The sequence below is a fragment of the Carassius gibelio genome, chromosome B11 (assembly GCF_023724105.1).
Source record: "Carassius gibelio isolate Cgi1373 ecotype wild population from Czech Republic chromosome B11, carGib1.2-hapl.c, whole genome shotgun sequence".
Taxonomy (NCBI): domain Eukaryota; kingdom Metazoa; phylum Chordata; class Actinopteri; order Cypriniformes; family Cyprinidae; genus Carassius; species Carassius gibelio.
Window position 1 is genome coordinate 25,109,100 of NC_068406.1, and position 26,591 is coordinate 25,135,690.

The following is a 26,591-nucleotide window of genomic DNA, read 5'->3' on the forward strand; positions in this document are numbered from 1 at the left end:
AAATGCTTATAATCATGGTTGACTGAAACAGTCAGAATCTGTGGGAACCAATCAAACTCAGCAAAAAGCTAAAAATAAATTAATAAATTAATCTGAACACACTGAATGCTAACACTTGAATTTTGGAGAGGGTTTAAATTGAGGAAAATGTACAATTTCAGTTGAATATACCATTATGTATTGTCTTGTTTTGCATTAAAATGATTAGAAATTAAATCAAATGTTATTTGAGTCTAAATAAAAATGTAAAGAAAATAAATCAACCAATCAAGATATAAAAATGATTTCTTTTTTTTTTTTTTGAGTGGGTTTAAATTGTGACTATTTTTACATATTTTTATGTATTTTTTTTATTGCCTTAATAAATTCCAATAGAAATATGAAAAGTAAAATAAAATGTAACTGAAGTCTATAAATTAAAATACTAAAATTAAATAAATAAATATTTTTTCTTTTTTTTGTGGGTATGAATTGAGAAACCATTTATTTTCTTTGAAATTACTATTTATTGCAGTAAAATGAAATCTAATGTAACTCAAACCTGAATTAAAATGCAAAAATTAAATAAATTAAAATCTGTCGCTTGTCTACGAAACATGTGAGTCTTCTGAGAGCTTCTTCATGTTCTCACATTCTGATGCGACACCCACTGGTTCATCACATGACTTCCTGCAAACGCACACACAGAAGTGCTAAAGAGAAGAGCATTGCTGTACACTCGACCGTCTCTGAACGTGTGAGGCCTCGACTCACTCACTGACACATGATGGAGAGAGAAGACGGGACGCTAGACTTCCACAGACTGACCTCAGGTACACACACACACACACACACACACACACACCTGTGTTATGAGCTCTTGAGATCATCATTATTGATCAGATGGCATCTTATATGACACTCAATCGTTTATGCATGATGATTTAGACCTGACTTCCTCTTTCTGTGGTTGGTTTGTAAAAATAGATCAGTAAGTCACCAGCAAAACTGCTTTTTAAAAACAAAAACTTATAGTTTTTGTTTTTGTGTCTTCATAAATAGTTCGTATAGTGTCTTCATAAATACTTTTTGATCAGTTTTTGGTTTCTTAGTTTGTCTGAGAGCATCCGCACTCTTCACAAGGATTTAAAAATGTTCTTCATCGGCGTTAAAGAACCTTAAACATCCATAAAAACTCTTCATCGCACAAAAGGATCTTTAGATCAGGGGTTTTTAAACTGGGTTGCAAATGTTTGGAGTAAGTGTACAAAATGAACAAATAAATTAATAAATAACATTTTCAATACAGTGCAAACATAGTTTCTAAGTAATTCTATTTTCTGACAAAAAATTTTCTCCAAGCACATTTTACCAGTTTGAAACCACATAAATCTTAAGAAGTACTATTTATTTTGTACATAAAAATATGCACGAAAATACTATATATATATATATATATATATATATATATATATATATATATGTGCGTATGTGTGTGTTTGTGTAAACAAATGATATATATAAGTAGATAAATAAAAAAATAATAATATATAAGATTAAAATAAGCAAAAATTTAAATTAAACAAATAAAAATTAGAGCAAAATAAGTAAATAAATATAAATGAAATTAAAGTAAACAAATTACAAGTTATAATTAAATACATCAATACAATACTATAACAGTACAGTACTATAATAAGAGAAAAAATAATAATAATAAGGAAACTAAATGGAAACTATAGTCAATATTTGCCAAAAACTTATTTCTATATTTATAATGTGAGATTTTCACAGTAGAAATTGTGAAATGATACAAACGATACCCAAGCTTTAGATTTTTAAATGTTCTTCAGACGAAAAAAAAGTGGTTCTTTTTAAAAAAAAAAAACATGATTGAGGTCTGTGGAACAAAAGTAAATGCTGCATTATAAATTATTTGTCATTTTATTTTTCACATCCATTAAATTTTTTAAATGACTGAAAAACAAAACAGAAACATCCAAATGTAAGGTCATCAGAGGTCAGCTCTGGGCCTGGTTTGAGTACTGTATCTCAGTTGTAATGCATCGCTGCAGAACCAGTGTTTTAATGAATGCTGGTGTTTGTTCACGCAGTGGAGAGCTGGAGCTCGGATCTGTCCAGTGACTCGTGTGAATACTATCAGACGGAGATCTTTGGCCTGTTGCCGAGCTCACAGGCTCACCGCCGGCTTCACACAGAAACCATCACAGATGATCAGGATCAGAGTCTGCTGGACAGAGTCTCCTGGAACCCCAGCGTCCCGCTCCGAGATCTGCCCGTCTGTCTGCAGGACAAGAGAGGCATCCGGTGAGACGTCTCATCTTCTTACAATGCATGTTAAATCTGAGGATGCTTTGAAATCTAGATTGAATTCCTACCTTTTACAATTTAATTTTAATGTTCCGTTTTAGCTGTGTGACTGTTTAATGATGCTGGAAAGCAGTTGTTTTAAATGTGCTATAAAAAATATTGTAATGTGTATTGTATTGTACACTGTTGTTAACCACTGACGAGAACAGAGACAGAAAAGAGATTTGGTTTGTTTATAGTTTTGCTAGTTGTTCATTTTAATAATCGAACTCAACAAAGTCTGCAATTTTATACTTTTTATTTAGTATACTATACTATCATTACTACTTTAATATGCTTTAATGAGTATATTGTGTCAAAAAGATAAGAGATAAAATTACATTTAACTTAGCTATAAATTAAAATGCAAATAAATCCATATTCAAACTAGCATTTTTGAGTGGGTTTACATTGAGACAATCTGTAATATTTTATACTTTTTATTATATATCCTCCTGAGACCCAGCTACAGTATGGAGTTTTTGTCCATCCACATGGAAATATGTTAATAGTTTGTAATTTTTACTTCAATCTGATCAATTTTCTGATTGTTTATCTTATACAAAGTCTGATATAAAAAAATACTTAAACCTAAAAAACTGGTGATTTTTATTTCTATTCGTGTCATTTTTTTTTTTTTAACTGACTCCTGAGTCAGTTCGGGAGTTCGGAGCGGGTTCGCGAATCATTCAACTCAGTTTGGGGATCGCGAATCATTTGAATCAGTTTGGGAGTTCGGAGGGGCTTCGCGGATCATTTGAATCAGTTCGAGAGTTCGGAGCGGGTACGCGAATCATTTGAGTCAGTTTGGGAGTTCAGAGCGGGATCGCGAATCATTTGTGTCAGTTCGGGAGTTCGGGTTCGCGAATCATTTGAATCAGTTCGGGAGTTCGGGTTCGCGAATCATTTGAATCAGTTCGGGAGTTCGTAGCGGGTTCGCGAATCATTTGAGTCAATTCGGGAGTTCAAAGCGGGTTCGCGAACCATTTGGTCAGTTTGGGGATCGCGAATCATTAGAATCAGTTCAGGAGTTCGGAGCAGGATCGCGAATCATTTGAGTCAGTTCGGGAGTTCGGAGCGGGTTCGCGAACCATTTGGTCAGTTTGGGGATCGCGAATCATTAGAATCAGTTCAGGAGTTCGGAGCGGGTTCGCGAATCATATGAATGAAATATAATTTTTCAAAAAATTTATATTTCCTTTTTTTCTTATGCTCTAAATGATTTAATGTCATAAAAAACACTAAATTCACCAAGATTTTATTTTCTGGTTATCGGTAGGATATATATAATATTTACATTTACGTTTAGTCATTTTGCTGTTGCTTTGGATAAATTGGGGGATACATAAAGCCATTCTTCTTAAAGAGGCAAACAGACACAGGAAGTGTTTGTAATAGCAAGTGTTAGACATTGTTTCAAATACGTACACGCTAGAAACAGAAGGAAAAAATAAAGATAAAAACTTTTTTTTCTTTTTTTTTTTTTTTTTTTCTTTTTTTTTACGATGACGCCAAATAGCTTCAAAATACATCAGAAATCAGACAAAAAAGATTGCAAACTTTACATAGTGCCAAAATAATAAGCATCTGATGTTGAGTTTCAGCATTTCAGAGTTTTGACCAGCAGTTTGTGCCAATCAGAGAGCGGCAGCCCCTGCAGAGACGCAGCATTGGCTACTGGGACTCCTGGAGGCGGAGCCAGCAGAAAACAAGGCAGCGCTTAAAGGAACACGTGGGCGGGGCCCTATCAGGACTGTTGCCATGGAGACACATGCTCCTTAAGATTGAAGGTTTGTTATTAAATGCACAGAATTGGGATATCCCATAAAACATTTCCTTTCCTATGGAAGAATATTCAGGACTTTTTTTGGGCGTTTCCATCAAGGGTTTTATATGCGATATCTCAAAATGTGCATAGAAACATGTGGATGGTAGCTTGTGATGAGTGTGTTGTATGCAGGAGAGCAGATGATGATCAGACTGGTATGTGATCTGCTGCACAGGTCAGTTTGGGGTCGGGGTGAAGGCGTACTTCATCTTCCTGCGTTACCTGCTGTGTCTGAACCTGCTGTACTGCGTCATCATCGCCGGATCAGTGCTGATACCAACGCTGGTGTTCGCACAGGACTCAAGAACTCACAGTGAGAGCGGCCCAAGATCTTAAACATCTCCTCTCGGCCCATATTCACACAACATCTGATCTCACCACTAAGAGTTCTCTTTAATAGAGAATAGTTCTCTTAAAACCTATCCACAACGCTGCTGAGACAAACTTACTAAACTCAGAATAAGGGGGCGGGGTTTACCTTAATGCTATGGATGATGTCAGCGTGCTCATTAACTATGCACACAGTGATTGGCTGATAGTCTCTGCCTGAGATTTATTCATAGAAATGTAACACTCTTTAGGACTGACACAGCCATTATTTGTAAGGTTTTCTCTTTAATCAATGAGTTATGAGCTTCTTTTAGACTGAAGATATTTTGTGAATATGGCCCTTCTCTCCAGTAAAAACATGACTCGATTCTTTCAGGTTCTGTGGGATTCCAGAACTTCTCCTTCAAAGACTTTTTTGTCGGATCGGTAAGTAATTTTATTATGGTCCACACTCACCTTTTCTTCTGAACATCATTTTCAGATTTAAGTATTTAATAAACTCATTTAATAAAAAACTCACTCACTATGACCTGAGAGCAAATAAATGTTATCTTTATATAGATTTATATGGAATCTTTTTTTCGACATTGTAAAATTTGTGAATAAAATTTGTATTTCATTCAGTTATACCGCAAATCTGATTTTATTTTTTATTTTATTTTTTTGGAGTTGTGAGATAAAAAGTTGCAATTTCCTTTTTTTATTATTCTTTATTCTTTTCTTTTTTTATTTCATAGCAGAAAAATGAAGCTGTAAAGCCAGTAATAATAAGAAAAAATATTGCATTAAGTGCAAAAGGCACAATTACTTTATTTATTTATTTTCGCAATCATGGCAGAAAAAATTGATGTAAAGTCAGAAATATGAGGGGGGGGGGGTTAAATTTAGGAGATGACAATTACCTTTTTTATTTTAGTTTTTTTAATTCATGGAAGAAACAAAAAATAGAATTGTGAGATAAAAAGTTGCAAATACCTAGTTATTTTTATATTCTGTGGTGGAAACAAGCTTCCATAGATTTATTGATTTTATATTTATTTTATTTTAATATAAAAAAAAGTCTTATATGGGGATTTCTTATAACTGTTTTATCGTCATAATTTAATGTTTAGCTGATCTGCATCATATTCTTCAGCATGTAAACCAGATCCCTGTCTCATCTTTCCTAAATAAATCCAAGTCTTTTGTCTTTTGCATCCTGCATGAATCTTTCTCTCGTGTGTTCTGGGTCTGTTCTGTGTTTTCAGGGTGTTCTTGAGTCCTCCCCAGTCTTTCATAGTTTCTACACTCGTGGCTATCTTGATTTGGATTGTTTAAACACTCCGATCCTCTTTTTCCTTGGCATGATCTCTGTCCTCTTCCTCAGCATCATCTTGGTGGTCCGCAGGTCAGATCATTCACTCTTTAAATCAATTCAGTTTTTGCAGCTTCTGAGGCCTCCTGCATTTGCAGCTCTTGGCCACTAAGTGGCGCTATAATCATAACAACATACTGTCAAACGCTTACTATATCATTTCAGCTCTTCTCACAGTTTGCAAATTCTGTTTAAAGTTGTTGTTTTTTAACTGTTTGCACACAAAATCTTTACTAGTCACACAATTTCTGAAACCTGAAACTCAAAATCCAGAAGCACACACCAAACCTAATTCTTAGACTGAGTTTTCAATTTCATAAAACAATTTTTGCAAAACAATGTATGTAACACAAAAATCTATCAGGAATTAATATAAGAGGTGTTTGCTTTTGAGATGTGTTTGTGATATTTTGAATGCAGTGCTTCATTTTGCAAGAGATGAGAGACATTTTACATTCTGTGTGCAATTATGAGTGTGTAAAGTTATGAAAAATATGCAAAGTTTTGAAAATATGTGTAAGCTGTTGAAAACACTGTAAAAGCTACTGAACTGGAAACATTCGTTGATTTATAGTAAATTTATAGTAAATCACTTTATTATTGCAATCCCAATAAAGTGAAAAAAACATATATATATTTATCAAAATAGTCAAAAACACAAAGGATTTGCAAAAGTTTTCAAAAGCGCAAAATTTGAGTTTCTGTTTGAATGCAAAAGTTTAATGAGTAAAGTAAAAGTTTTATGTCCGAATGCATCGTTTCTCTGGGAATGCACTATTGCAAACCTTTTTTGGAGAGCACATAAGAGTGAGCATAACGTTTTTCTTAGAACACAAACGTTTTATGAGAAAGCGTGAAGTTTCCTTGGATAGAAGTTTAGAAAACACGAAAGATTTACAAAAGTTAAAACTTTAAAAAAAAGTTTCTTAGGGAATGCACACATTTTGCAATCAAATACAACATTTCTCTGGGAATGCAAAAGTTTTGCGTACTAATGCAAAGTTTTTAGACAGCGAAAAAAGAGCGAGTTTAACGTTTTTCTTAGAACACAAAAGCGTAAAGTTTCTTGGGATACACAAAAGTTAGTTTTTCTCTCCTGATTTGACACATTTCTCCAAACTCAGGTCACTCTTTTCAAAACAGTTAACACAGTGATCTGAACACTTTGGCATTTTCCTAAACAGACTGAACTTTTTTTTATTAATTTCATGTAAATTACCAATCATGCAAATAATTATTCTTATAACAACGTGCACAAATCTTTTCACAATAGTTAATACAACCTTTAAAATATCTGAAACTTGAAACTCAAATCACAAACTCCTATGCACCATTTGTCCAAATGCAACAAACAAAACTCTGTAAATTGTCATTCGATCAAATGCACAGTGTATTTTCATCATACACTCAACACAGGATTTTCCTAATCCTAACTGAAACAGGATTGTTTCTCTTGTCTCATCTTCAGGACGGTGGTGGGCTACAAACACTCGTGGCTCACAGGAAACCGCTTCAGTTCTAACCTGAGTTACAAGGTCTTCTGTGGGTGGGACTTCTGCATCCAGAGCCCTCAAGCAGCGTCACTGAAACAAAACTTCATCAGGAACGAACTCAGGGTAAGGATTCATGTCAGTCTCACACACAGAGAGAGAGTTGATCGATGGGTTAGGATGAAGCAGCGGTTGACCTCTGACCTCTGCTCCAGATGGATCTAGAAGAGCAGACGTTTCAGCAGAGAGTCCAGCAGCGATCGCTCAAACACTGGGTTCAGCTCATCTTCCTGCGGATCCTGCTCAACTTCCTGGTGCTGGTTCTTCTGGGAAGCTCATTCGTCCTGATATATTTTGCCATCCAAAGGTCACGAGTTAAGGTACCAGTGAAGTCAAATAATTGAAGTTACACTAATTCAACTCTAGTGGTTGAAGCTTAAAAAGTACAAGGCACTTTGTTAATGAATTATGATCTACGTTTCATGTGTGACCCTTGTGCACAAAACCAGTCAATTTTTGGAAATTGTGATTTATGCATCATCTAAAAGCTGAATAAATCATTATTGTTCGGAGGACAATATTTGTCTGAGATACAACTATTTGAAAATCTGGAATCTGAGGGAGCAAAAAAATCTGAATATTGAGAAAATCATCTTTAAAGTTGTTCAGATGAAGTTCTTCGCAATGCATATTACTAATCAAAAATAAAGTTTTAATATATTTACGATAGGAAGTTTACTAAATATCTTCATGGAACATGATCTTTACTTAATATCCGAATGATTTTTGTCATAAAAGAGAAATGTATAATTGTGACCCATACAATGTAATGTTGTCTATTTCTACAAATATATCTGTGACACTGATAACATCCAGGCATCATTCTCTTTTTCGCTCTTTATCTTCATTATTTAGTGTGAGAATCACTGGACTGTGTGTCTGTTTTTGGAGTATCTTCCTCCGATCGCAATGACGACAGTAAACTACATACTTCCACACGTTTTCAGTAAGATCTCCGAGTTTGAAGATTACTCGCTCACCATTCAGCTGAACCTCACACTGATCAGGTCAGACAGGTCATGCACTTTGACCCCAGATGTGTTATACTGCACACGTTCCTGTGGTGTTAAACTAATGTACGTGTTATATCCATGTGCAGGAGTATTTTCCTAAAGCTGGCGTCTTTGGGCATCTATCTGTTCTTCTTCATTAATGCTCTAGCATCTCAAGACCAACACAAGGTTTGTTAAGAAGGGAAGAAGCTGTTTCTTCTAAAAAACAATATGCAAATACACGGGTCTGTAATTAAAAACATCCTTCTCCTGATGTGAAACAGCATCATCAGTGCAAAGAGAACGCGTTTGGGAAGGAGATGTACAAACTCACCATCTTTAACCTCGTGGAGTGTTTCTTCAATGCATTTTGTGTGGCCTACCCAAGAATGTGAGTTACTTTAACCATTGAATATTTTACTGAACACTTTAGACAAAGAATACATATGTGTGAACAAATGCAATGCTTTACAGTTGAGTGCAAATGTTTTGTGAGTGAATGCAAAGTTTCTTACCACAATGCAAAAGTTTTGTCAGCGAATTTTGCAAGCTAATGCCAAGTTTTTTAGGGAACTTTTGTGAGCGAACACAAAGTTTCTCAGTGGAGCACAAACATTTTATAAGCAAATGCAAAGCTATTTTGCAAGGATCTCAGTATCTCTTGGTGCAATGCAATTTCTTACTTAGGGAATATGAAAGTTTTGCGAACAAATACAAAGTTTCTTGGAGAAACACAACTTTTCTGCATCACTTAAAAATGCAGAATTTTTGCAAGCATCCAAATATAATTTTCCTCGGATCTCATTCATTTTCATTGACATGCACCTTTGCATTGAGTACACTGATGCTCATTTTGAATCCCTTTTATGTTTTTGCATTATGCATTTGTAATATTTTAATTATCTGCTTAATTATCTGATCGCGTCTCATGGCAGGTTATTGGTGAAGAAGTTCTCGTCCTCAAAGCTGATGCAGTTATTAGGCAAGAAGCAGTTTGAGATCTCCTTCAATGTTCTGGATCTGGTCAACAGTCAGACAGTGACGTGGGTCGGCGTGTTTTACTGTCCTCTTCTGCCGGCCATCAACACCGTCAGGCTGCTGCTCCTCTTCTACGTCAAGAAGGTTTCATGTTTGATTCAACTCTTTTAACAGATAAATGTCAAATCAAACCTAAATGCTTTAGAGTATTATTTAAAAAAAGCTAATGTACATTTACATTTAGTAAATTAGCAGATGCTTTTATCTAAAGCGACTTACAAAATAAAAATAATAAATAAAAAGAAAACAAATAGAATGGATTTATAAAAAAAATTGAGAAGCCAGTGTTTTTAAGAAAATGTGCAGATAATAAATTAATAGAGTGCAAGTTTAAAATAGGCAAGTTTATTGTTTTAAAATAATAGAATTAGAATAGAATGTGCCAGAGTTAGAGGGTCACATAAAGATGGAGGAGATGTGTTTTTAGTTCTGCTGTCAAATGATTAATCGCGATTAATCGTATCCAAAATAAACATTTTTGTTTACATCATATATGTGTGTGTACTGTGTATTTTTATTATGTATGTATATAGTAAATACACACACACATACAGTATATTTTTTTTTAATATTTACATTCATGCATTTAGATATTCATATTCTTATATATAAATATATTTAATATATAAACATAACACATTTTCTTAAATATATACATGCATATATATATCTTAGTATTTAAACACATATTATGTAAACAAACACTTTTATTTTGGATTAGATTAATCGTTTGACAGCACTAGTTTTATTCGTTTCTTGAAGATGGACTCAGCTGCTGGGATTGAGTTGCACAAGAGGGAACATTTAATGTAAAAGTCTGTGAAAGTGATTATAATGTAATGCTATAATGTCTGTGTGTCAGTTCACAGTGGTGCGGTGTTGTGTTCCGCCTCAGAGAATGTTTCGGACCGCCAGTTCATCTGTTCTCTTCCATTTCATGCTGTTGTTGGGTCTCTTTATGGCTGTGGTCACTTTAGTTGTCAATATCAACAGGTATTAATGCTGAAAAATATCTATAATTAAGTACAGTTCTGCGTGTTTTTTCATGCACTGGTCAGTTTAGAGATTTTGAGCTATTTTGCTTTCATAACTTCAATACAACTTTCAACTGCGATACATATTTTAAAGAGTTTTTCCTCCACTTCAGCAGCACTTGAAGACACCAAACTTAGCAGTTTTATTCCTCTCTATATTCTGAAGGTTTTTACCGTGGGGTTTGTTCATATTTCACTCACAACCGATTTATAAAACATTTAACTCCTCACAATATGTTGAATACATTTTTATCTGGCTGTTGGCAGTTTATTTTTTATGGATTATGGAGTGATATTTTGATTCTATAACCTTTAATTCTATAAGTCTTCTTACAGATTAGTGTGAGGATAATTTCCAAAATACACATTTAACTGTTTATTTTTAACACTTTATCTATTTGTGTCTAATTTCAGTTACAAAACATATCTAAGTCGCTTAAAGTAATTTCTCAAAATGAGTTTTTTCTCCACTTCAGCAGGACTTACAAACACTAAACTTAGCAGTTTTATACATATCTATATTCGGAAGGTTTTTACAGAGGGGTTTGTTGAAATATAATTCACACTGATTTATACAACATTTTATTCCTCACAATAAGGTAAATTAATTTTTTTCTGGCTGTTTACAGTTTTTTTTTCTGAATTATAGAGTAATATTTGGCTTATATAACCCGTCTTCTTACAAATTAGTGGGAGGATAATATCCAAAATACACATTTAGCTGTCTCATTTATTATACTTTATATATTTGAGTCTGATTTCAGTTGCAAAACATATCTAAGTCGCTTAAAGTAATTTCTCAAAATGAGTTTTTTCTCCACTTTAGCAGGACTTACAAACACTAAACTTAGCAGTTTTATACATATCTATATTCTGAAGGTTTTTACCGAGGGGTTTGTTCAAATATTATTCACCTGACTTTTTATTCCTAAAAACGTGTTTAAAATTTATTTTTTTCACCATATTTTTTTATTTATGGAGTGATAAAAAGAGAAATCCAGAATCCCTTCTGTAAAATAACCCTTTAATTCTAATATGTCAACAAAATCAAACAAGAATTTTGTACCAGGATTTATCCAATGTTCAGAATTATTTTTTTGTGATGTATGCATATTAATGCATTTCTAGTTAGACAATGCATTGATCAATTGGGGAAAGCTTATAACTAACATTTATACCCTATTCACCTGTGCAGCCTCGATAAAAAATTAAACATTAAACATCTCTTCTCCAAACATTTACTCAGCAGTCACTCGTGTTATGTGACCTTATACTAGCATGAGGTTTCTCACACATTCGTAACTCCTATCACGTTCTCCTCTGAGGTTTGATCCGGCTGGGTGTGGCCCATTTGAAGGCAACGGGAACGTGCTTAACGTGACCAGAGAGTGTATAAATACACTTCCTGATCCGGTCAAGACCACCCTCAGCTACATCTCATCTGAGGCCTTCGCCTTCGCTCTCATACTGGCCGAAGTGTAAGTGTGTGTTTATGTGAATTAAAAATAATTTTTTAGCTAGTTGCAAAGGCAACATTTCTCTTTTGTTGTTTAGTTTATGCTAAAGTTCTAAAATACTAAACTGTAAAAAAATATTTTTGCACCTTAAAAAGTAAGTGTTGTGTTGCCTTAAAATTTTACTTTAAAGCAATTTTTCATATATTTCAAGGTACTAAACTTTTTATGGCAGCACGACCACTTACTATTAGTGGAAAAAAATGACATTGTAAAATTAAATAAACAATTTTTAGGTGAATAAAAAATTTATACAAATTGCAAAAACTAACAACAAAATTACTAAAATATTAACTTTAAATTACAATACAATCTAATGCAGACCATTAACCACATTGATGATACTAAATTAATAATATTGGACGAAGTTGATGCTGTTTTTGTTAGTAATGTGTTTGTTCATGTATTACCCGTTCATCTGTTTCAGTGTCATACTGACGTCATACGTGTCTCGCAGACGAGCGAATCATAAAGCCATCGAAAGACTGAAGGACATGTTGGTGATGGTGAGTGTGAAGTGAAATGAGAAGAAGTCAAAGATGCACAGTTTCATTAACTGCATTAATTTAGGCAAAGTAACATACGAATAAAGAAAAATACAAACACAGAGTTCAGTGTTCGCCATCATGATGCTCATACAAGTAATGCAATTACAGATCACGCTTGCAACATTTCCTGTCCTGTTTCTATGACTGAACTATAAATAAAAATGATATAAACCCCAACACTACAGATATTAATAATGTCTATCCTTCTGTAACATTCAGATTGTATTTTCCTATGTTTTTTCTCTACAGTGCAGCTCTGATAAACGCTTTCTGGTGAAGCAGCACTCAACCATCATGAGACGACAGCAGAGACCACGTTAAAAACAATCTGATAAAACTGAAACAAATGGTAGCTTTAAAACGTCCTCTTTGTTCAAAATAGACAAGAAATTAAACTGCTCTTAAAACTTGATCTGGAGCTACTCAGCAAAAATGATTGTTGTGTTTATAAGTGTCATGAAAAACGTACGCTGCAGATTTGCACCGATTTCTTCTCATTCAGAGCTTTATTTTCTGTACCTCTTGACCTCTGTGTTTATTATATCAGGTCAAAGTTCAACGAAATGTCAGGTTAATGCGTAAAGGCTTGTTTACAGCATTAACAATAACTATATTTGCATCCACACCAATGCACAATAACGATCTGTTTATTATATGTGTGCTGCAGTTTTTTGTAATCATTTTAAATGCTTTTAAAGTCTGATTTCGATTGGCTGTCAGTGTTTTTATTGTTCATCAGATGGAAAATAATGAATGCTTTGAAAGCGATTCCAACATCGTTCCTCTGTAGTTATTGTTGTAAAGAGGTTGTGGAAATGTTATAGTAATATTCACTGTCCTCAGGTTGAACATGCTTTAAATATCAACATACTGTATCAGTACTGTAAAGTATGTTTATATTCTGTGATGTTTGTGCAAACAATTTAGCAATTTGTGTGGTATTTTTAGTGTCTTTAAATTTTAAAGCTCTTGGTCATTATTATTAAACACACATAATATAATAATTTTGTTATGCTTTATTGTGTGCATTACAGTTAATGTGTTCTAGCAAAGTGTTATATTAGTATCACTGATGTATTATTTTAAGATTTAGATTTTATTTTCAGTTTTCATTTTAAATTTCTGTTAAAGTTTCAGTAATTTTGTTTTGTTTTTGTCGGTTTAATAATAATTTGAAAATATATATATTTTTTAATTTTATTTTTTGATATTTTAGTACTTACAATGAAAAATGTTGTCTTGGCTGAAATAAAATAATTGCAAATGTAAAAAAAATAATATTTAATTGCAGTGTTTTCAAGTAATGAATCTATTTTTATGGTTTTAGTTTTAGCTAATGATAATAACCCTTGTGCTGCTTCAGTGACAGAGATGAAGCTCATTATCTCTGACGAACACATGATAAGAACGACCTGCATTGCGTTGATATCACACACACACACACACACACACACACACACACAGTCAGTATTCGCCTGAACGCCTGTATGATGGCCGGAAGCCTCCGTTTCCTCCTCCTGTCACTCTGTGGTGAGTTACTGATATATTTATGCATATATTAATCAATGAAATACTCCATTCACTCATAAAGTTCACAGTAAACATCACTTACTGTATACTCACTGGATTCTACTTGTGTTTCAGTTTTGTTGGAACCTGTGACAGAAATCGGTATTTCTATTTATTATGTACTTTTACTGTTGCAATCAAATAGATGCACATGCCTATAAATAAACTAAGCCATGACTAATTGTGATTTGTGATATTTTACGCCAGTTCGGTTGACCTCTGTGCAGGTAGTTTGCTTCTGAAACCCGTTCTGTCTGGACCCAGTGAGGCCTATGTGAGATCTGAAGTCCAGTTTGACTGTGCAGTCCCAGGCTGGTCTTCACCTCTGACCTATGAACTCTATAAGGATGCAGGGGACGTTATCGCGGCAGAAAACAACGTCAAGGCCACCTTCACCCTGCAGGTCAACGAGGAGTCAAAGGGCGAATACTACTGCAGACTGACCGCTGGAGGTCAAACCAGCAACTCCATCCACTTCCAAGCAGTGAGTGAGTAAAATGTGCTGAATTCATGTGTGAATTATCATAATGAAAGGAGTCATGAACTGCCTCTGTTTTTTATTTTGTACTGTTCTCTGAGGTCCAGTGTGATCAAGAGGGGCTAAACAGACAGTGCTGTAGAATCGGTGGGGGGGGCTAAACAGACAGTGCTGTAGAATCGGTGGGCGGGGCTAAACAGAGAGTGCTGTAGAATCGGTGGGAGGGGCTAGACAGACAGTGCTGTAGAATCGGTGGGCGGGGCTAAACAGAGAATGCTGTAGAATCGGTGGGCGGGGCTAAACAGGCAGCGATGAAGACTCGGTGGGCGGGGCTAAACAGAGAATGCTGTAGAATCGGTGGGCGGGGCTAAACAGGCAGCGATGAAGAATCGTTGGGCAGGGCTAAACAGAGAGTGCTGTAAAATCGGTGGGCGGGGCTAAACAGAATGCTGTAGAATCTGTGGGCGGGGCTTAACAGGCAGCGATGAAGACTCAGTGGGCGGGGCTAAACAGGCAGTGATGAAGAGTCGGTGGGCGGGGCTAAACAGACAGTGATGTCAATCTTCTTCTGTGAAGGCAGTGCTTATCCACACTTTTACATCATTAGGCACTTTTTCACTGAAATAACCTGGAACAGTTTGTCCCAGGAAAATTTCAGGTGTAAATCACTTGAAACTCACATCTCCTAAATCAGAAGCACATTTAAATTAACAGCATATTTGAGTTTTAAACAATTACATTTTCACCTGAAATACTTTTAAAACTACATGTCATGACAAAAAAACAGTATTATAAAAAAACTAAAAAATTAAACAAATAAATGGTTAAAATACAATGCTGCATGAACTCAACCAATCGGCATCAGCGCCCAAGTCCCGCCCCTGAAAGTCCCAAACTTTTTGAAAGAGTATTACCTCATGAGCAGGGACTTTCCTAAAGGTAGATTTTTTATCCTGATCTTTCTTCAGATCCTGGGGAAAGTTCTTGGGCTTATTGTAGAATATTCCACAAGCTGTCGTTTTGGCAGGCTTCATTTAATTTAAGCAGTTTTTGGACAAACGAGGAAGTTTTGAGTTCTGAAACTTACATGATGTCTTAAAGTATAGTTGTTAAAATATCAAAAGGGAATCAGTACCACAGCTACATTTCAGACACAGTCTTTAATATAAGTTTTGGTTGTAGAGTTATTTACAGTATTATTTATAGTTTTATTCATATTTTGAATGATCCCTTATTTAATATTTTTAGTTTTCACTAACATTTTTAAGTTAAATTGTTAGTATTTTCATGAGGTTTTGTCTAGTTTGTTACTTTTTTTAAACATTATTATTTAGGTTACATTTATTTCTAATTTCAGTTGTAGTTTTTATTTATTTGCAGTTAGTAAGCACTTTCAGTTAGTTGACGAAGCAATATTTCTCGTTTTAGTTTAGTTGAACGTTTTCATGTAGTATTTTTATTTGCTGTTTTAACTTATTTTTAGTCATTTTGTCATATACTTTTGTAATTTTTGTCTAATTTTATATATATATATATATATACACTGTATATTAGCTTTAATTTATTTTGGTTCATTTTGAATTTATTTCCAGTTAGCAATATTATTGCTTAAAAAATCTAAATTTAAGAATAAGTCTAGAATAATTTTAGATTAGTTTTCATCCAATATTTAGATTTTTTTTTTTTTTCAGATTTTATTTTATTTATTTCAATTCAATGTTTTTTAAAGATAAGTTGGTAACACTTTATTTTAAGGTTACACAGATTACGCTTACTATTAAAATAACAATTAATTATGCATAATTACTTCCAAGTAACGCTAAACATGACCCTTACCATATAGTAAGCACATGTACTAAATTAATATTACTCAGTACTTAAATGTGTAATTGCACTTTAACAATGACACATTAAAATAAAGTGTAACCGATAAGATTTAGTTAAAGATAATAAACCATCATGTTTCTTTGATATTGCATAATAGTTCTTTTGATGTCAGTTCCTGTGTTAGGAGTCCGTCTGAGCTCAGATCCCGATCCAGCGATCCTCTATGAAGGACAGAAGCTGGTCCTGCGCTGTCTGGTCAGGAAGGGGACGCATCTGTCCTTCACATGGTACCACAACAAACAGGAAGTGAACTCCTCATCAGAGCTCCACCGGCTCTCTGGAGACTCTCTCACGATGGACAGGGTGACTGAAATGCATGCTGGGATATACTCATGCACCGCTCGAAACCAGATGACCGTCAACCCCAGATTCTCCAGCAGCCAAAGCCTCCACGTCACTGTCAGAAGTAACACACTTATCAAATCTCACTTCTGCTTTTCAGAGAAACGACACTTTACTTTCTAGATCATCTTTCATCGTCCAATCAAGTCTTGTGCATTTGTTTCTGCTGACTATCCTGCAGTGAATTAACAACCTATAGCAGTTTTGTTATGTGATTTAGACATTTTAACTATTTCTATTTAGATTTAATTTATCTCTTAGATTTATTTATTTTTTATTTTTAACCTAAACTTATTCAGTTCGTTGCAACATGTCTAATTTTTGCTTTTCATCTAATATTTAAATTTTTTGTTTTAGTTAAATTTTATGTGCGTTTGTATTTTTTTTAATATTGCAATTTAAGTTTGACATATTTTTATTTACTTTATTATTTTATTTAGTGATTCAACCTAAAGTTCAACAGTTTTCGTATGCATTTTTTATTTATTTTTTAAAAAAAGTTTTTCGTATTCATCATCATTTTCTTTCAAAATGTTTGCTGAGGATGCAAAAGCAGAAAATTAAACCTGATCCAATTTTTATTTTACGACGGATGAATTTTCGGAGGCAGTGTGTGATTGGTACAACGTGAAGTCGTATTTATTTTTTAACGCGTGAAAATTTTTGGATAAGAAGATAAGAAGTGTGCCAAGATCTTAAATTGCCAACGAAACATTTCTTATTTTTATTTTTGTTTAAGTTTTTAAACAAATATTTATATTTTATTTTATAATTTAGTTCCTTGCACACCGACTCCGAAATGTTCATACGTGATCTTTCATTGTTTTTACAGATTCGTCACCCTTTCCTATCAAAATGTTTTTTCTGCGGAAAATCAAACCTGTTCCGATTTTTTTTTACGACAGACAAAAGTTTTGAAGGCAGTGTGTAAACATGATTGAGTTCGTACTGTATTCATTCAAGTGTCAAAATTTCGTAAAAATCAAAGAAAGAGTGTGCAAAGTAATTTTGTTTTTATTAATAATAATAATAATAATAAATCTTAAGTTTACTTAACTGAACTAAAACAAAACAAAAATGTAATCTATAATATATATTAGATTTTTTATTTTATTTTATTTCTGATTTATTTAAATTAACACTTTTACCATCCAATCAAGTCCTGTCCATTTAATTTAACTGAATGTGAATATAAAGTTTCAGAATGAAATCTTCAGAACTGTTTTGTATTGATTTCTACACCTGTTTTCTGATCTTCAGAGCACATCTCGGTGCCCTCGTTATCGTTTACGGTCTTCTCCAACGGCTCGGGCCTAACAGCCAACATCAGCTGTCGATCTGAGCGTGGATCTCCGCCCGTGACGTTCAGACTGATGTTGGACGGACTGGAGCTGAATGTGAAGCGAGTGGATTCACTAGAGGCCTGGTTCGTTCTGCCGATCTCTGTGGGTCTGGATCTGGGAGTCGCTCAATGTGAAGCACAAACAGAAACCCAGCAGCTGCTGTCGGATCCAGAGCGTTTACTTGTAGGTGAGTTTGTTCCTTGATTCTAATTCTTAGATTTGTGTGTAACGTTTTCAGAAAAGAGGCAATGTTTTGAAAACGTGTGTAACATGCAGCTGGCCACTGTTTGTGTTAGTTCCAGTAGGTGGCGCTGTGCGTGTCACAGTGATGTACCTTCATGACGCTGACGGGATGGTGTCAGCCGCTCGGCTCACATGCGTCCCAGACAGAGGAACGTTTCCCACGTTCTCCTGGCATCTGAACCATTCCTCCCTTCCAGCAGAGGGCGCTCACGCGGTCACTCATCATGGTCAGATCTTGATCCTCACAGAAGTCAGTGCTGGGTTTTACGGCTGCAGGGCGAGGGACAGTTTTAACGACAGCTCACTCTGGGTGAAGAGCGAGGACATCTTTATTCAGAAGAGAGGTGAGCGCGTCCTTCACCTCCAGTCCGTTTCCAGAAAGACGCAGAAGTTGATGAGGCTTTTGTTTGTTCTTGCACAGATTTGTCGGCGACACCCATGGAGGTCATTGCTTTGGTTTTCTGTGGTTTCCTGTCGATTGTGATTGTGTTTTGCTCGTTCTTTATGTTCTGGTGCTCCAAGCGCAGAAACAACACCTGCAAACATCACAGTAACCGTGAGTCCACTCACTTCATCATGTGTAAACAGGAAACGTTCTCAGAACGTTTGGTTAATGTTCTGGAAATGTTCTCTCGAAGTTATGAATAAAAATGCGCTTCCAGTAACATTGATAGAACATTCATTCAAAGAGATCTTAACACAAATACATACCGTCATTCAAGTGTGACATTCATCCAATGTTTTTTACATTTTTATAAATTTTTCTTTTTACTATAATTTTCATATATTTTTAATTGTAACACTTATTATTGGCAACTGTCAAAGTTCTGAAAAAAATTATTCTATTAATGTTAATAGAATGTTCACGCAAAGTTATTTTCCTTCTTTTACTATTTTATTTATAACATTTATTACTGCCAACTCTTTTTATGCTCTTTAATAATGTTCTCAAATGTTACGATTATTTATAAATCGTTCATGGATCATTTTTCTGAAACATTTTAGATGAATATTTTCAAAAAGGAAAATACTTAAAGCTAACATGGAATGTTCTCAGAACGTTTGCTTAATGTTCTAGAAAGGTTCTCTCAAAGTTATGAATAAACGTTCTTCTAGGAACGTTAAAAGAACGTTTGTATAGCGTTACCTGGTCTTTAATAATGTCCTCAACACATTAGCAATATTTACACTAATGGTCAAAAGTAAATAAATGTTTCTTGAGCAGTAAATCATTATATTATTCTGATTTCTGAAGATCATGTGACACTGAAGACTGGAGGAATGATGCTGAAAATACAGCGGAGCATCACAGAAATAAATTACACTTTAATAGAGATTCACACAGAAAACTGTTATTTTAAATAGTAAAAATATTTCACAATTTTACAAATAAATGCAGTCTTGGTGAGCAGAAGAGACTTACTGTACAGTAAAAATCTTACTGTTCTTACAACTGATTTAATAGTTTTTTTAGCATCAATACTAGCTTCAGATGGTTCAGGGAACACTCTGAAATATTGTTTTCATAACATAAGCAAAAAGACTGAACATGTATTTGTTAGCATTGTCAGAGAGTACGTTTCACGCTGTTCTTTCTCTTTTGGTCAGAGGACGTGATCCAGTCTGAGATGACAACGTGAGTCTGGTTTAGTCTCTCTTCAGCTTCATTCAGGTTCGATGCTGCTGTAATAAATGCTTTTCGTCTGTTCCTCTCTGCAGAATGGACACTCCTGTAGTTTCCTCTGAACCTCAACCTGAGGAAATGAAAACCGTCATCATGGAGTTTGCTTCCTAGAGATCCAGACCAGACCTGGAGCCAGTGTCCTGCAGAGACGTCTCAGAGATCCTGAACTCTTTGATTAGCTGGTTCAGATGTGTTTAGTTAAGCTCAAAGACGAACTCTGACTGGACATCCATCACTACTGTGCCATTTTATGTTTTCTATCAATGAGATTGTAAGGCTTTTATATAGCTACCAAATAAATGTTTCATTTACCAAATGCTTTCTACTGGATACTGATTCCCAACACAAACATCTCTCTTAAGACAGCTTTTATATTTACTTATATAGTTATGTTCATATTTTGTTGTTTAAATCTAATCCTTTAAAAAGTGGCTGTCATAAAAACCTAAATAATGTTAAATAATGATGCCGTTGCGTAAAAAATATTGAATATCGAGTTCATGCTCATATAAGGGGTTTTACTTACCTCTTTACGCGGTTGACACAATGTTTGAACGATTACATTAGACATGATTTAATTCAGTGAGATGTTCGGTTTCTTTCAACATAACTTCTGATGATCATTCATGTTTATTTTGTGCTATAACTAGTAGTAAAGAGGAAGAGGTGATGATCGGCCACAGCGATCTCAAGCCAAAATGGCATTTCCTGATCAGTTTGACTGAATTTTAATGGATTTTGAATCTCGAGGTTTAAGAATTGATATTAAGATCACGTAAATAAAGTAAGTTTAATCAATTAACTTATATAAGAGTCAACCAAGCCGCAGTTTATGGTGGGATATTTCACCACTTTACTTTTGTGCTGTTGCTAAACTCTAAACTAAGTTTTAATAATATGCCAAAAAGAGACTAATTTGGTGTTTTTGTTGGTGCATAAAATTAAAAAAAGCAGGTTTTGTCCAGCATAGATACCTGAACAAACCTGGATGAATCTGAAAAATAAAACAAAAAACTAAATTATATAATATAAATGTAGTTTATCTCACTATAAAACTGACTGAGCTTTACCAAATGTCTTTTTATGACAGTCATCAAAGAAAACAGACACATGCTCAGGCTGCACTGGTGCATTAACACATGTGTATTGATGATATTAGTGCAGTACTTTGCTCATTTATGTAGAAGTTCTCTACGATCCTCCGTGTCGTTTGCGCTGGCTTCTGTCCTATCTGTCCTCAACACTTGTGCTGTTTAGGGTGGGTCTCATGAGGCTATGTCAACCCGCTTTCACTGCTCCGTTAATAATAAAGTTCTCCTCTGGTGTGTGCATCTGGATATTGAACTCATTTCTCCAGCAAGGATGGACTCGAAGCATCTCACACTCATTCTCATAGGTGGAGCAAACTTTAGCATTTTTGATAGATGTTTTCATGTGTTGTCTGTTGAACTTATATGCATGTTATTATCCACCAGGTATTTCAGTTTTGCATCCAAGGATGGGTAAGTGACTTTTTTATTGCCATGTTTACCTGAGGCTTTACAGATCATTACTGATTATATGTTTAACACCCTGAGAAAGTGGAAAGATCAAGGGTTGCACTTGCATGAACTGATAAAAATCTGTATATTGAATGCATCGCATGTCGTTTTGGGTAAAAGCATCTGCCAAAATATGCATCAGTGTTAATTGTTTTGTTAACACAAGTGTGTAATGTTGTTGCATCATAGCACTTCATCTCATTAACACGATCCACTAAATAGGGTCTGATCTGCTGATGTCGCATTTCAAAACCAACAAAAGCTGTGCATGTAAAAAGCATACGTGCATTGTTGTTTCCAATAAATGACACTTGATAGAGCAACTGGGTCTGTCTTTAACACATTTTCTGTTGCAGATGCATTACAAAAGCTTGATAAACCGGTTCTGTCTGGTCCGAACGCTGCATTAGAAAATTCAGTTGTGGATTTCTCCTGTGAAATTCCTAAAAAACCCTCAGGATTGTCTGTACACTATGAGCTCTATGTTGAGTCAAACCTGGGTAAGATGATCGGGGAGTACTCCTCGCTGTCTGGAGAACTGGCCACTTTTTCTCAGTATATCAGAAAAAAACATGACGGTCGACTCATCTGCAAGGCCAGCGGACACAATAACACGGATATCGAGAGCTCGTTCAGTGATGGCTGGGACTTCAGAGTCATCGGTGAGTGGCGTGACATGAACCTGATCAAACTTAGCTGTCTTCCGACTGATAGTTTAGTGTGTTTCATCCAGTAAAAGCTCTTTAAGTGTAATTGCTTCAGCTGGATGGTGATATACACAGGTTTGAGACATGATCTCTGCAATGCTTTCATCTTCTGTGATTTGCAGTTCCAGTGGGGGAAGTGAGCATCTTTCCACACCGAAACATTGAGAACATATGGGAAGGAGAAGCGTTGAGCCTCCAGTGCATAAAAACCAAAGGAACGTACGTCTCGTACGAATGGCTCTTGAACGGCGCACCGGTTCAGACGCCGTACGACAGGAATAACGACACTCTGAACATCCACAGGGTTTCTGCACTAAATACAGGCATTTACACGTGTGAGGCATCCAACCAATACAACGAGACGATCTTCAACTCCAGCAGTAGTGTGTCTGTGAACGTCAGAGGTACCACCAGCTCACACACTATAATCAAGTTTCCTCTGCTCAGCAAGGCTGGATTTATTTGATCAAAAACACCAAAAATTGAAAATATTATTGCAATTTAAAATAACTATTTTGTATGTGAATCTGTGTTAAAGTGTAATTTATTTCTGTGATGCTCCGCTGTATTTTCAGCATCATTCCTCCAGTCTTCAGTGTCACATGATCTTCAGAAATCATGAACATATGATGATTTACTGCTCAAGAAACATTTCTGATTATTATCAGTGTTGAACACAGTTGTGCTGCACAGTATTTCTGTAGAAACTGATACGTTTACTTTACACAAGATTCAGAGATGAATATAAAATGTTCAAAAGAGCAGCATTTATTCGAAATAGAAATCTTTTGCAATGTCTCTACTCTCACTTTTGATCAGTTTGATGCGCCCTTGATGAATAAAAGCTTTCGATTTATTTAAAAAGCTTCCTTGATTTTTCTCTAGAATATGTGTCAAAGCCTGAATTATCCGTCGATGTGGTGAAGCTTGAGGATGGAGGATATAAAGCCATCATCACGTGTCAGTCTACGAAAGGAACACTGCCCATCATCTTTAACCTGCTGAACCACACTGACCCCATCCTCACCGAAACGACCGACACCACCAGTGCGCTCTTCAGCATCCCCATCGAGCTGAACCGTTACATGGGACGCATGAGATGCAACGCCAGCAACCAGGGAAACTGGGTTCTGAGTGAACCGTACGACCTGACCGTGGGTGAGTGTCTGAAGGAACCAAATAAATGAATCAAGGTTTGAGATTCAACATTACATTTAAGGCAAAAAAAGGCCAGTTTTGTTTTGGATTAAAGATATTCGAAAGTAATGAATATCTTTAACCTAAAAAAAACTGTCTGTAGATGTCAATTGCCCTGCTCTTTCAGAGTCTGTAGGTGGCGCTGTAACAGTGACGGTCTTCAGACACGTGGCTCTGGACTTCCAGGTGGTCAGCGTGGAGCTGCTCTGTAAGGTGGAGCGGGGAACCTTTCCTAATTACAGCTGGTTCCTCAACGACAGCAGGCTGCAGGACGTAGGAGGTTCAGACCAGGCTCTTCTGCTTCTGTCTGTCGACCGACACCGAGCTGGATTCTACCACTGCCAAGCTTCAGACCGATTCGACAACAGCTCCAGCATCAGCAGCCCAAAGATGCTCATCAGTAAAGAGGGTACAGAAGCCTGACCCCAAACACGTTACTAACAAGTCCTTAAAACTGACCTTGTGATCAAACAGACAAAAACCTGCTGCTCTAACTGTGAGGAAGAGTTATTTAATATGATGTTTCTAAATATAGTTCCAAAACTTTATTTTTAACTCTTATCTTTTTAGGATATATATCAATTATATTTGTTCTTATATTAGTTATACAGTCTGAAATTAACAGACTTTATAAAAATAAATCAATCAAACATGTTATATATATATATTTTTTTTTCTATATCATTCTATATATACTGAAAAATAAAAGTAATTAAAATAATAAAATAAATAATAATACTAATACTTATCATGATAAAATAATAAAAACAAATGACAAAAATGTAGAAATTGTGATATTAAATTTTAAATCCATTTACGGACAGTGGTACTTAAAGAAAAAGTCATGTCTTAAGAGTATATGTTATTATATATATCTCTTTAATTGTCTGTAATTTAATTTTATGTGACTGGTTTATTATGATGCAGTGATGAAAAAAATGAAATATGAAGAATTTAATAATTAGTGCTGAATGAGAGGAGACTTCTTCATGAAGTCATGTTTTTTAATACATTTTATATTTATTAGTCATATTTATTTTATATTAAATATACACATTTAATATAAGATTTGATTGAAAAAAAGGTGTTTTTATTTGACAATTATTTGTGTTCATAAATTGATTAATTGAATGAAAAGGAATTGTGTGTATGTAGTTGCATGAATAAAAATAATTGTAAAATAAATTACCTTAAATTTTTTATTCAATCTTATATTACATGTGTGTTTTGCAAAGGAATATAATAATATATATATCAAATGTATTATTTTTTTTAATTATATTAACACATGACTTTATGAAGAGGAAGTTGAGACCAATTCAAAAGTCTAATTCAAGTTCTCCTATCTGATATCTCAATGCTGTAGCTTGACTATAATGAATATGTTTGACTCCAGTCTCTGATGAAAGCTGTGTGTCTGTATCTGTGCAGCACTGAACACACTCTCTCCTTCGGTTGTGATCGTTGTTTTCACCTCTTTTGCCCTGCTGAACGTCGCTGTGATCGCCTGCTGTATTTATGGAGTCGTGCTACGTGAGTTCATCTATATATCACTCGTTATATCATATCAATCAGATGTTATGTGCAAGTCATCACTATTATGACTGTATGTATGTACTCAGGGAGAAGATATTCAAGAGAATACCCGTGAGTTGTCCATTTTTTGTTTTCATAAATCTAGCATAAAATCAAATGTATTGTTGAACTAATGTCCTGCTTTTTATTTAAGCCTCATTGAACAACGCACGAGAATCACGGATAAATGGGAAGATGACGAAGATGAGGATGAAGATCATCTAGTGAGGATGCATTTATTAGTGCTTTTCTTTAGTTCATAAACTAACTTCGTTTAGGAATGAATAACATCATCTATTCAAAATTATGCAAAAAATGGCCGATTTGTTCTCTTTGGAGCATGCCTTGAGATGTTGTGTAGATACAGGCAGCTGAAAGAGCATGTGTGTGTGATTGTTTTGTTTGAGATGTTGGAGGGTTATGAGGAAGACGCTGTCCAAGCCGACAGACTGAGTGACTCTGCTGAGGTATGAGTTATTATTTCTAGTTTTTGGCTGTTCTAGAGCTGTTTCAAAACATTAAACTCGTCATTGTGTTCTGTTTGACAGAATGAAGACCAGTCTGTGGATGAAACCGTCCTGTATGAAGGCACGCTTTCTGAATAACTCTCGGGTCTCTGGGAGTTTTATCAGATCCACTGAAACTGAAAGCCGTTGCATGTTATTCTGTTCAGACAAAGGTTTAGTCAAACCGAAACAAAAGACAAGCGCTCGTGGGTTGACATGACTGAAGCCAAGACAGCCAACAATGTGTCTACTGTCAGATTCATGCCAAATAAGAGCGGGTTTATACATCATTAACTATATTTTGGAAACAAATTTAAATAATGTTTTCAGCAGGTGAGCTAAACCTGACAAAACCTTCTTTTGGGATGTCCTCATTTGTAAAAAATGTTATGAAATATATATGTTAGATTATAATATTTGTAATTAGCTAGCTGTATGTGTGAACAATACAAGTCTATGCAATTTAAAGTAAAAAAAGTAAATGTGTGTGGGTTTGGGGAGGGAAAAGTACAAATAAATACAAAAATATGTTTTGATAAAGCCAGAGGTGTTCATTTCAAATTAAAACTTTTGATACAAAACAGATCATTTGTGTGTGTTTTTGGTTCAGATGAAAAGCGTTGTTTATTAGCTGGTTAAATATTAGCATTATAAGGATAATAAGGCTATTAATAAGGATATTATATTGTGTGTTATAGTTTTTGCTCGCACACACAGAATCATCAATTGTCACACAGTTTCTGACTCAAACAGAAGAAATACACACCAAATCTACAAAACATATCACTCTTAGAAAAAAGGGTTCATTGGGGTTTTATATAGAACCATAGGGTTCTTTACTCAACTCCAAAGAACCTTTTATGCTAAAAAGGTTATACAATGACAAGAAAGAAACCTTTTGGCACAAAGGTTCTTTAGGCTATTATTCATTCATATATTACATTATTCTGCAACATTTTGAATTTGTAATTAAATTATTGTT

At 34.9% G+C, this 26,591-nt stretch overlaps 3 protein-coding genes across 7 annotated transcripts; all 3 read left to right on the top strand.

Moving 5' to 3' along the window:
• The first annotated feature begins 669 nt into the window (after nt 1–669).
• tmc8 (transmembrane channel-like 8) lies at nt 670–13,744 on the top strand. The gene is made up of 16 exons (XM_052569845.1): nt 670–812; nt 2,094–2,307; nt 3,991–4,139; nt 4,353–4,490; nt 4,884–4,933; nt 5,755–5,894; nt 7,330–7,477; nt 7,567–7,731; nt 8,267–8,418; nt 8,511–8,592; nt 8,688–8,794; nt 9,339–9,525; nt 10,304–10,434; nt 11,801–11,953; nt 12,417–12,495; nt 12,787–13,744. Exons 1-16 carry the CDS (start codon nt 764–766, stop codon nt 12,856–12,858), a joined length of 2,016 nt encoding a protein of 671 aa, XP_052425805.1. The 5' UTR covers nt 670–763; the 3' UTR covers nt 12,859–13,744.
• A 186-nt stretch (nt 13,745–13,930) lies between these two features.
• Nucleotides 13,931–20,399, top strand: LOC127968565 (neogenin). Of its 3 annotated transcripts, none has more exons than XM_052569851.1 (9): nt 13,931–14,067; nt 14,182–14,208; nt 14,334–14,594; nt 16,584–16,877; nt 18,074–18,343; nt 18,453–18,743; nt 18,821–18,955; nt 19,962–20,035; nt 20,119–20,399. In XM_052569851.1, exons 1-8 carry the CDS (start codon nt 14,025–14,027, stop codon nt 20,024–20,026), a joined length of 1,386 nt encoding a protein of 461 aa, XP_052425811.1. In that variant the 5' UTR covers nt 13,931–14,024; the 3' UTR covers nt 20,027–20,035; nt 20,119–20,399. The 3 variants fall into 3 exon arrangements, with proteins under 3 accessions (XP_052425811.1, XP_052425810.1, XP_052425812.1); XM_052569850.1 differs by having other exon boundaries at nt 20,008–20,035; XM_052569852.1 differs by lacking the exon at nt 19,962–20,035.
• Nucleotides 20,400–21,063: 664 nt separating this feature from the next.
• Nucleotides 21,064–26,192, top strand: si:dkey-93h22.7 (Fc receptor-like protein 5). Of its 3 annotated transcripts, none has more exons than XM_052569848.1 (11): nt 21,064–21,479; nt 21,559–21,586; nt 22,072–22,286; nt 22,454–22,735; nt 23,217–23,489; nt 23,632–23,937; nt 24,960–25,061; nt 25,151–25,175; nt 25,258–25,327; nt 25,511–25,570; nt 25,652–26,192. In XM_052569848.1, exons 1-11 carry the CDS (start codon nt 21,359–21,361, stop codon nt 25,706–25,708), a joined length of 1,539 nt encoding a protein of 512 aa, XP_052425808.1. In that variant the 5' UTR covers nt 21,064–21,358; the 3' UTR covers nt 25,709–26,192. The 3 variants fall into 3 exon arrangements, with proteins under 3 accessions (XP_052425808.1, XP_052425806.1, XP_052425807.1); XM_052569846.1 differs by having other exon boundaries at nt 21,067–21,479; nt 21,559–21,585; nt 21,981–22,286; XM_052569847.1 differs by having other exon boundaries at nt 21,082–21,479; nt 21,559–21,585; nt 21,981–22,286; nt 23,656–23,937.
• The last annotated feature ends 399 nt before the right edge of the window (nt 26,193–26,591 follow it).